General features: G+C 38.4%; 1 protein-coding gene across 8 annotated transcripts in view; it reads right to left on the reverse strand.

Moving 5' to 3' along the window:
* LOC105500026 (Dmx like 1) overlaps nt 1-12,205 on the reverse strand; it is a 175,787-nt gene that overhangs the window by 148,084 nt on the left and 15,498 nt on the right. For 7 of the 8 annotated variants that reach the window (XM_024787129.2, XM_011772923.3, XM_071098562.1 and 4 more), the window contains one exon: nt 2,143-2,268. In XM_024787129.2, the coding sequence (XP_024642897.2) occupies nt 2,143-2,268 (126 nt within the window). Of the gene's footprint in view, nt 1-75; nt 209-2,142; nt 2,269-12,205 lie in introns of those variants that run through there. The other variant, XM_011772928.3, reaches the window with a different exon arrangement.

Consider the following 12,205-nt stretch of genomic DNA (forward strand, 5'->3'; position numbering starts at 1 on the left):
TTTTTTTTTTTTTTTTTTTTTTTAAGTAGAGACAGGGTTTCTCTATTTTGGCCATAATAGTCTTGAACTCCTGACCTCATGATCCACCTGCCTTGGCTTCCCAAAGAACATTTCCTTCTTAAATGCAAACAGTCAAAAGTCCCCGGGTACCAGAACCTGCCAATTTTCTTCCTGATACTTTAAGGAACCACTCTGATAATACCGATATCTGTAAATGAAGAAAATATTTCTTCATTAGAATGATTATAAAACCAAATGACTTCTTAATTCCTCTTTTTGTTTTTCTAGAGATGGGGTCTTGCTTTGTCACTCAGGCTGCAGTGCGTGGTGCAATCAGAGCTCACTGCAGCCTGGAACTCCTGGGCTCAAGTGATTCTCCCACTTCAGCTTCCCGGGTAGCTAGGACTACAGAAGCATACCACCACGTCCGGTTATTTACTTTTTATTTTTATTTTTATAGAGACAGGGTTGCCCCAGGCTGGTCTCAAACTCCTGGTCTCAAGCGATCTGCCCACCTTGACCCTTCTAAAGCTCTGGGATTACAGGCAAGAGCCACCACACCTGGCCATGATTTCTTCATTCTAACCTGGACTGTCATATAGTCTATTACAAAAAGATAGCCCATATTGGAAAGTATTAAATTAGATTTTTAACATTAACCAACTCCATGTGAGTCTAGATAGTATTAAGCAAGTTTTTATACAGTTAAGAAAGATTACAGAACAGAAGAGCTAGGAGACCAAACAAACATGAAGAGAATGAAAATAAAAATCTCAAGGATAGGCTGGGCGCCGTGGTTCACATAATCCCAGCACTTTGGGAGGCCAATGAGGGCAGATCACCAGGTCAGGAGATTGAGACCAGACCGACCAACATGGTGAAACCCCGTTTCTACTAAAAATACAAAAATTAGCCGGGTATGATGGCAGGCACCTATAATCCCAGCTATTCGTGAGGCTGAGGTAGGAGAATTACCTGAACCCGGGAGGCAGAGGCAGCAGTGAGCCAAGATTGCACCACTGCACTCCAGCCTGGGCAACAGAGTGAGACTCCATCTCAAAGAAAAAAAAATAAAAAAATAAAGGATTTTCAGCATTCCATAATAAAGAGCATTTTTGTTGTATAGCAAGAAGTCATCAGAGGCCTCAACAAAAGATAGGAGATACTTGTAACTATATTAAAGGGAAGGAATACCATGTAACAAAAAGAATAGTAGTCCAACAAATAGGTAAAGATTGAGAAAACAGAAACTCCTTTTATAATTAGTATCTTTAGGTCCCAGGAAGCAACTTTTAATACTAGAAGGTTTACCTCAAATGAAGATTAGATTTAAAAACAAATGATTGGGTTCACGGACTCTTACATGACGATTTTGATTCCTTACACAAAATGTTCTAGTGGAACCATATGAGTATATTTGCAAAGTTCAGTCCAGTCTTGCTACAACTATACATAGGCCTTACCATCTATGCCTACATGGAGTTATTTTAAGCTATATATTATGCTGCCTTGCCTACTAGTATGACTTTCTCATTCTGGTACTATAGGAACTGTATTTAACCTGATCTAGAAGAATTTTATACTTTGTTTCCTCTGTTTTTGTTGTTACTATTTTACTTTCAAGGCTACCTTTTTACTTTTCATATGCAAATAGAAGTCCAGATAAAGTTTTTCACTTTTCTTATGGCCTTAGAATATTATAAACTCTAGAAGAGTTTTTCATTTCCACAAAGTTACACAGCCCTTGTTACACAGAAGTTACAAGGAGATAACTGCCTGTTTACAAACAAACAAACAAACAAACTCTAAATCATTTCCTTTAGTTTATTTGTAAATGTTGAAGATTTATTGTTACTCCTTTCCCCCAATCCAATCACCTTTTAAATACGTAAGCTTTAGACTCATTCTATATCAGTAAGTACTATATTTCTTTCTCAGAGAAGATGATGCTATAATTTAAAATTATATAAGAATAGAATTTCTGGCACTCTTGGAATGCATCTTAGAGAGCCAAAAATTTTTCTAGCTACACTATCTTTGAAACAAAGCCAAGTCTCTAATTCAACAGGAAATACATACTTCAGAGATTATCCTGACAAAAACCATATTCCAAACAAATTTGTGTATTACAAGATTACAAACCTTGCCTTGTTGCATTGAACAGTCTACACATCCCACTTGAATATTTCCATGTTTAGCTCCTGGGATTATCTGTAATCTTTCAAAATCGCTTCCCAGTATTACAATGTCACATCCAGATGCATAAGCCTAAAAAACAAAATAAAATAAAAATGATAGAAGTGTCAAGGAAACATTTACCATGTAGAATACTAGTATTAACTATCATGTTTTAAGGCAGGGAGAATAAATGTTTTAAAAGACCAATTTTAGATGTTTTCTTCAAAAAAAATCTGTACTTGGAACTATTTCCCTTACCTCCCAATATACAGCCTATTAGCAAATTCTGTCAGTCCTATCTGCAAAATATGCATCAACTTTGTCCACTTTTTTCATCTCCAATGAATGACCCTTGTCTAAACCAAACCACGATATTTCTCTCCTTTCCTACTATTAATAGTGAACTTCCATTCTTGCCTCCCTCTAATGCATTTCCACAAAGAGTGATATTTGAAAAATGTTTATTGCACCAAGTAATTTTCCCTGCTTAAACCCCTCAATAGTTTTTCACTGCACTTGGAATAAAATCTCAACACCTTACCACGGTCAATATCCTAAATGGTGGTCCTTCCATAAATCCATCTCAGGCTATTCTTTCCTTCTCTCAGTTGGCTCTTGTTTCTGTTCCTTTTTCCATCTCAAGGTGTTTATCTGCCTGGTCTTTTCTAGTTAGCTGTTTTCCAACATTCAGGTCACAGTTCCCAACCACTATCTCTCCCATTACTTTCTATCACATTACGGTTTATTTTCTTCATGGCATATATCACAATTTTTAAATGTCTTGTTTATTGTCCATATCTATTATTAAAAGTTAAATTCCAAAAAGGAAGGATTCAAGTTCATCTTCTCTACTCTAGTCTTCAATTCTAAAACAAGGGCCTAGAATGCAGCTAATAATTTATAAATGGAACAAATGAAACATTTGATTTTACAAAAACAGTCACCACAACAAAAGAAAGTATACACAGTTCAAGACTTGTTGGCAGGCATTTCATAGCTCTTTTTCAATTTTACAACAGTTAACATAACTCTCCCAACTAGAACTCTTTTTGTGTGTATCCTTTTCCCTACCACCTTCTTTGATCACAGGAGTTTCTTCCATTACAGGTACATGGTTGTTCTCCTAGGATTCATATTATAGGCTGGAACACGTTACAATAATAAAACATTTAACACAAACTGTTTTCCAACCTGAGTTCATAAAGTTTTTATCAACTCTCTACTTGCTCCTCATTTCTGCACAAGCACATATATTTAAAAATTATACTTCAGGCTGGGCGCAGTGGCTCACGCCTGTAATCCCAGTACTTTAGCAGGCGGAGGCAGGCAGATCACCTGAGGTCTGGAGTTCAAGATCAGCCTGATCAACACGGAGAAACCCTGTCTCTACTAAAAATACAAAATTAGCCGGGCGTGGTCATGCATGTCTGTGATCTCAGCTACTTGGGAGGCTGAGGCAGGAGAATCGCTTGAACCCAGGAGGTGGAGGTTGCAGCAAGCTGAGATCATGCCACTGCACTCCAGCCTAGACAACAAAAGCGAAACGCCATCTCAAAAAAAAAAAAAAAAAAACTTCATATATACTTTATCTTAATTCCTACCAAAACCAAAATTATTCTGTATATGCTATCAAAAAAATATTTAAAATGGCACTTGAGAGAACATACAAATGAATGTGCTATATGGAAAAGAAAATCAAGGCCCAAATAAGTTGATAGCGTCTTAACGGCAGAGTGGGCTTCAGAACCTGATCTCTTGATTCTTGGTTTCCTGCTATTTCCATGGCACCAACAGGGCCTTCCCTACTTAACATGTTTGCCTGGAATTTTACCTACAAATAAGAAAGAATAATCAAGTATGATTCCACTAGTATCACAAAGTGAAAAGAACTGGCTCAAACAAACAAAAAAACCACATGATGATCTCCTCTCCTATATAAATATCCATGATGGGATCATAGGACTTGTCATAAGACCATTAGCAAGAATAAATTCCAAAGGCTAATTTTAAGAGAAGTTGTCTTTCAAATAATTTAGAAACTAATTTTTCTCCTTGATATTAAATTTTGAGAATACTAATTGTCACTGTTTCTCAAAATATTGTGTTGAATTTTACATGTTTATAATTTAGATTTGCTCTAATTCCTTTGGAATTTGCCCTTTGCATTTACAACGGCTAACTAGCACAACAGGCCTAGCTTTTGGCCCATCTCGACACACCCTCCTCACTAAACTTAATCATTTCTAGCTTTTGATTTAAAGGAAGAGATGTGCAACTCTTCCTTTCACTTGAACACTTAAAAGACACTGTAGGGTTGTAACTATTCTAATTTCTATATCATTGTGTCTAAGTGAATAGGGAGTTCTGAGCAGAAAAGAGATATGAGAGAAAAGCCAATTGGTGGTATAGTCACAATACACAAAACATATATTAAGTTTACTGTCCTACAGGAGCGCAGTTCATTGGCACTCCACAACCATTACAATAGTAACAAAGATCACTGATCACCATAACAGGTATAATAATAATTTTAAAAGAGGCCAGGCATGGTGGCTCACATCTGTAATTCCAGCACTTTGGGAGGCCAAGGCAGGCAGATCACTTGAGGTCAGGAGTTCAAGAACAACCTGGCCAACATGGTGAAATCCCGTCTCCACTTAAAATACAAAAATTGGCCAGACATGCTTGTTTGAAACCAGGAGGCAGAGGTGGCACTGAGCCAAGATCGTGCTGCTGCACTCCAGCCTGGGTGACAGAGCGAGACTCTGTTCAAAAATAATAATAATAAAAGTGTGAAATAGTTTGAGAATTACCAAAATGCGACAGAGACACAAAGTGAGCTCATGCAGCTGGAAAAAATAGTACTGACAGATTTGCTCAACAAAGGGTTGCCATAAAACTTCAATTTGTAAAAATCATAATACTTGAAGTGCAATAAAGGAAACGGCAAGAAAACAAGATATGACTGTATTCAAGAAAACTGAAAACAAATGTCCACACAAAAACTTGTACATCAACGTTCATACCAGCATTATTCATAATGGCCACAAAGGGAAACAACTCAAATGTCTATCAACTGTGAATAGCTAAACAAAATATAGTATATATCCCTACAAAGGATTATTATTAAGCCATAAAAAGTATTAATAAAAGCTAGAACATGGATGAACTTTACAAAAGACCACATATTTTATTATTTCACTTTCCAGAATAGACAGATTCATAGAGTCAGTAAGGCAGTTGGTATAAATAAGCAAACAAGCAATGTAAGTGGCTGTAAGATAGCAGCTGCCAGTGGCTAGGGGTAGTGGCAAATAGACAGTGATTGGTAATAGACACGGGATTTCTCTTGGGGGTGAGGAAAATGTTCTATAATCAGATTGTGGCAATAGACATTGTTAATACACTAAAGCCACCAAAATTGACACTTTGAAAGGGTAAACTTTATGGTATGTAAATTATATTTCAAAAAAGCTGTTATTTAAAATATAATAATTGTGGCTCCAAAAAGGTGGTGTTTCACTCACCTCCAAAGGAAATGAAACATAGATGCATACAATGTCGCACCTGTAATGCCGCCTAATCAGGAGGCTAAGGAGAGAGGATCACTTGAGCCCAGGAGTTTGAGATCAGCTTGGGCAACACAGCAAGACCCCATATGGAAAAAAAAAAAAGAATTTTTCTTAAATAAAAAGAAAATCCAAAACAAATATACAGTGCTGAAATTATCACGAGAAATAACCCAGAACTCAAATATGAAGACAAGACAGTTCTGGGGCCACAGGAATGAAAAAAGACAATTTTCGGCCGGGCGCGGTGGCTCAAGCCTGTAATCCCAGCACTTTGGGAGGCCGAGACGGGTGGATCACAAGGTCAGGAGATCGAGACCATCCTGGCTGACACGGTGAAACCCCGTCTCTACTAAAAAATACAAAAAAACTAGCCGGGCGAGGTGGCAGGCGCCTGTAGTCCCAGCTACTCGGGAGGCTGAGGCAGGAGAATGGCGTGAACCCGGGAGGCGGAGCTTGCAGTGAGCCAAGATCACGCCACTGCACTCTAGCCTGGGCGGCAGAGCGAGACTCTGTCTCAAAAAAAAAAAAAAAAAAAGAAAAAAAGAAAAAAGACAATTTTCAGAAATGAAAAAAGACAGAGACTTCCACATTCACAACACCCCTCCCCCAATTCTGCCCAGCACCTAGGGCATAGAAAACTTCCCCAAACATTGTTTCTATACTGGAAAAAGTGAGATTATGGTGAACAGCTAGCTTCCCCACCATCTTGGGTTCTCTAGCAGGATATCTGTAACAGCCCTAACCCATAAGAAGCATCACAAGTGCCTAAAGAAATATCTCTGAGGACAGGGAGAAACAAAGAGGGCAGGCACTATTATCCGCATCCCTGAAAATACTGCTCCATAACTCAGCCAAAGGACATGCCACAAGAGAGAGGCTGTTCAGTTGTAACACTACCCTGTAGGAGGTTTGTCCCACAGGTTTCCAGCACATGAACCCTTAGCCAGCATTCCCACTCTGCTGAGATACCTCCTGTGGGATCTCCTCACTTTAGGAAGCGCAGCCCTTTGACGGTTTACTACAGCCACGGTGAACCTGGACTTAAGGCCAACACCTGGAGCCTAAAAAGGGGCAGTGGCTTAGCAGTGAAGAATCTCTAAATAAAGATACCCAATATAAACCAAAACAAGCCAAAGACTACAATAAATAACTAATCCATAAATGCAAAGACACAGGTGCACGCATCCACGAGAAACAGCAGGCCAGGCACAGTGGATCACGCCTATAATCCCAAAACTGGAAGGCCAAAGCAGGAGGATCCTTTGTGCCTAGGAGTTTAAAACCAGGCTGGGCAGCACAGCAAGACTTGCCTCTACAAAAAACAAAAATAAAAACATTAGCTGGGTGTGGTGACACGTGCCTGCAGTCCCAGCTACTAACGAGGCTGAGATGGGAGGACCACTTGAGCCTGGTAAATTAAGGCTGCAGTGAGCTGTGATCTCACCCCTGCACCCCAGCCTACGCAATAGAGCAAGACACTGTCAAATAAATAAATAAATAAATAAACACATGCATGCATGCAGAAAACACGGAACCATGATCTCACCAAACAAAGCAAGGAACCAGTACCTGACCCTAACCAGTAGGCAATATGTGAGCTCTCTGACCAAGAATTCAAAATAGTTTTAAGGAAACAACTATTCAGTGATCTCTAAGATAACACAACAAGCAATTCAGAAATTTATCAGAAAAAGTTAATAAAGATATTGAAATATTTTTTAAAACTCAAACAGAAATCTTGGAACTGAGAAATACATTTGCTGAACTAAAAAATTCATTAGAGGCTCTCCACAGAATAAGGATCAAGCAGAAGAAAGAATCAGTGAGCTCAAAGACAGGCTATTTAAAAACATACAGAGAACAAAAAAACAAAAAAGAAAAGTAATGAAGTTGCCTACAAGATATAAAAAATTACTTCGAAAAATGAAATCTAAGAATTGGCATTCAAGAGGGATTTGAACAAGAGAAAGAAGTAGAAAGCTTATCCAAAGAAATAACAGAAAACTTTCCAAAACTTTAGAAAGACATAAATATCCAGGTAGATGAAGGCCAGAAAAACCCAAACAGATTTGACCCAAATAAGACTAACCCCAAGTGGCCAGACACAGTGGCTCATGCCTGTAATCCCAGCATTTGGGAGGCTGAGGCAGGCGAATCACCTGAGGTCAGGAGTTCGAGACCAGCCTGGCCAACATGGTGAAACCCTATCTCTACTAAAAACACAAAAATTAGCTAGGTGTGGTGGCAGGCGCCTATAATACCAGCTACTTGGGAGGCTGAGGTAGGAGAATCGCTTGAACCCGGGAGGTGGAGGTTGCAGTGATCCGAGATCTAGCCATTGCACTCCAGCATGGGCGGGGGGGGGGGGGGGCGGGCAACAAGAGCGAAACTCCTTCTCCAAAATAAAAAAAAAGACTAACCCCAAGCATAAAATAATCAAACTCTCACAGGTCAAGGACAAAGAGAAAATTCTAAAAGCAGTACAAAAGCCAGGTGCGGTGGCTCACGCCTGTAATCCCAACACTTTGGGAGGCCAAGGCGGGCGGATCACCTGAGGTCTGGATTTCAAGACCAGCCTGACCAATCTGGAGAAACCCCGTCTCTACTAAAAATACAAAATTAGCCAGGTGCGGTGGCGTATGCCTGTAATCCCAGCTACTCAGGAAGGCTGAGCCAGGAGAATTGTTTGAACCCAGGAGGCAGAGGTTGTGGTGAGCCAAGATTGTGCCATTGCATTCCAGCCTGGGCAACAAGAGTGAAACTCTGTCTCAAAATTTAAAAAAAAAAAAAAAAAAAAAGGCAGCACCAAAAATGAAGCAGCTATGCACAAGACTGATGCTTGTAATCTCAGCACTTTGGGAGGCCAAGGTGGGTGGATCACTTAAGGCCAGGAGTTTGAGACCAGCCTGGCCAAAATGGCAAAACCCCATCTCTACTAAAAAATACAAAAATAAGCAGGGTGAAGTGGGGCACACCTGTAATTCCAGCTACTTGGGAGGCTGAGGCATGAGAATTGCTTGAATCCAGGAGGCAGAGGTTGCTGTGATCTGAGATCATGCCACTGCACTCCAGCCTGGGTGATGGAATGAGACTCTGTCTCAAAAATATATATATGTGTAAAGGAGCTCCAATTTGTCTGGCAAAAGATTCATCAAGGGAAACCACATAGGCCAGGAAGGAGCTAGGTGACACTTTCAAAATGCTAAAAGACAAAATACTGTCTTCTACAAATACTGTAGCCAGCAAAGTTATCCTTCAAATATGAAGGAGAGATAAAGTATTTCCCAAAGGGTGACAAAATCCACCACCTTCAAGACTTGCAAAAATGCTACAGGGAGTTCTTCAACATGAAACAAAAAAACCATTAACATGCAAAAAAAAATTTTTTTGGAAGATATAAAACTCAATAGAAAAATTAAGTCACATACAAATTTAGAAGAATACTATAATTGTGGTGTGTAACCTATTCATAACTCTATTATGAAGCCCAAAAGACAAATCTATCAAAAACAGTATCTACAGTAACTTTTTAAGAGATAAGCAATATAAAAACATGCAAATTAAGATAACTGAAAGCCAAAAATGTGAATATAGAATTTTATTTTTATTTGTTTCTATTCTTTGAGATATAAGCTGTCATAGCTTTAAGACAATAATGCACTTCAATAAGATGTTTTATGTGAGCCCTCATGGTAGCCACAGTGCCAAAACCAATAATAAATTCTTTAAAAATAAACAGTAACAAAGTAAAACACACTATCAGAGAAGAGCATTTAACCAAAAAGGATGACAGTAAGAAAGGAAGAGAGGAGTAGAAAAACAACCAGAAAAACAACAAAATGCCAGTAGTAAATCCTTACTTACCAATATTTTTTTTAAAAGGAAAACCCACAATTACTTTTGCACCAACCTAATAACACAATGTAAAGGGGCTTTATTCTCCCATTAGAAGGCACAGAGTGGCTGAATAAATGAAGAAAAAAGAGCCAACTATATACTGTCCACAAGAAACCCACCTCACCAATAAAAGCATACATAGACTGAAAGTAAAGGGGTGGAAAAAGATATTACATGCAACTGAAAACCAAAAAATAGCCAGACTAGCAATACTTACATCAGATAAAATATGCTACGAATCAAAGACTATAAAGAGACAAAGATTGCTATATAATGATAAAGCAGTCAATCTAGAAATAGGATATAACAATTATAAATATCTCCATCACCCAACACCAGAGCTCTCAAGCATATAAAGCAAACACTGCTGGGCATGGTGCCTCACACTTGTAATCCCAGCACTTTGGGAGGCCGAGACTGGCGGATCACCTGAGGTCAGGAGTTAGAGGCCAGCCTAGCCAACATGGTGAAGCCTTCTCTCTACTGAAAATACGAAAATTAGCCGGGCACGGTGGGGGTGCCTGTAATCCCAGCAACTCGGGAGGCTGAGGCAGGAGAATCGCCTCAACCTGGGAGAAAGAGGTTGCAGTTAGCCAAGATCGTGCCATTGCACTCCAGCCTGAGCAACAGAATGAGACTCTGTCTCAAACAAATAAATAAATAAAAATAAAGCAAGCGTGAATAGATCTAAATAGAATGCAATACAAAACGTAGGAGAATTTAACACCCCACTCTCAGTAATAGACAGATCATCTAACAGAAGAATCAACAAAAGAAACATCAGTTAAACGATACACTAGATCTAATAGGCCTGACATTTAAAGAACATCCACCTAACGGCTGCAGAATACATATTATTTTCATCAGCACATAGACTATTGCCAAAAATAGACATATCTGAGGTCACAAAACAAGTCTGAACAATTTTTTTAAAAGGAGAAATCATATAAAGTATCTTTTCTCACTACAGTGGAATAAAACTAGAAATAAGTAAGAAAACCCTCGGAAACTTCACAAATATGCACCTGAATGACCAATGGATCAGTAACAAAATTAGGAAGGAAATTAAAACTTTCTTAAAACAAATGAAAATGGGAATACAACATAAAATCTATAGGATATAGCAAAAGCAGTACTAAGAAAAGTTGAAAGCAATAAATGCTTATATTTAAAAAGTAGAAAAAAGAAAAAAAGTAGAAAGACTTCAAATAACCTAATAATGCACCTCAAGGAACTTGAAAACCACGAGCAAATCAAACCCAAATTCATACGAGGAAAAAATGAAGATCAGAGCATAAATAAATGAAATTGAGACAAAAAGATCAACGAAATGAAACTTTTTAATGAAAAGTTAAAGAAAATAAACAAACCTTTGGCTTGACTAACAAAAAAACAGAAGACCCAAATAAGTAACAAATTAAAAAGAAGACATAACAACTAGATCAAAGAAATAAAAAGAATCCTTATGAACAACTATATACCAGCAAATTCAATAAAATCCAGAAGTGAGTGGATAAATTCCTGGACACATACAACCTACCAAGATTGAACCACAAGGAAATAGAAAACCTCAACAAATCAATAATGAGTAATGAGATGGAAGCCATAATAAATAGTATTTTATCAAAGGAAAGCTCAGGACCTGATGGCTTCACTGCTGAATTCTATCAAACATTTAAAGAAGAACTAACACCAATCTACTCAAACACTTCAAAAAAAATTGAAGAGAAAGGAAGACTTTCAAACTCATCTGGAGACCAGCATTATCCTGACACCAAAACCAGACAAAACAACAACAACAAAAATCTACAAGCCCATATCACACATGAAGACAGATACAAAAATTCTCAATAAAACACCTACAAACCAAATTGAACAACACTAAAAGATCACTCACCATGATAAAGTGGCATTCATACCAGGGACGCAAGGATGTTTCAACATATGTGATATGGTTTGGCTCTGTGTCCCCACCCAAATCTCACCTTGAATTGTACACCCATAATTTCCATGTGTTGTGGAAGGGACCAGGTGGGAGAGAATTGAATCATGGAGGTGGTTTACCCCATACTGTTCTCGCGGGAGTGAATAAGTCTCACGAGATCTGATGGTTTGATAAGGGGAAACCCATTTCACTTGGCTCTCATTCTCTCTCTTGCCACCGCCATGTGAAATGTGCCTTTCACCTTCGGCCATGATTGTGAGGCCTCCCCAGCCACGTGGAAGTGTAAGTCCAATAAACCTCTTTTGTAACTTGCTCAGTCTTGGGTATGTCTTTATCAGCAGCATGAAAAGAGACGAATACAATATGTAAATCAATAAATGTGATATATCACCTTAACAGAAACAAGAACAAAAACCATACGATAGTTTCAATAGATCCTGGAAAAGCATTTGATAAAATTCAACATCCCTTGATGATAAAAATCCTCAACAAACTGGGCATAGGAGGAACATTCCTCACAATAATAAAGATTATTTATGAAAAACCCACAGCTATCGTCATTCTAAATAGGGAAAAACTGAAGATTTTTCCTCTAAGATATGGAACAAGAATG

This window comes from Macaca nemestrina, chromosome 6 (genome assembly GCF_043159975.1).
Source record: "Macaca nemestrina isolate mMacNem1 chromosome 6, mMacNem.hap1, whole genome shotgun sequence".
Classification (NCBI taxonomy): Eukaryota; Metazoa; Chordata; class Mammalia; order Primates; family Cercopithecidae; genus Macaca; species Macaca nemestrina.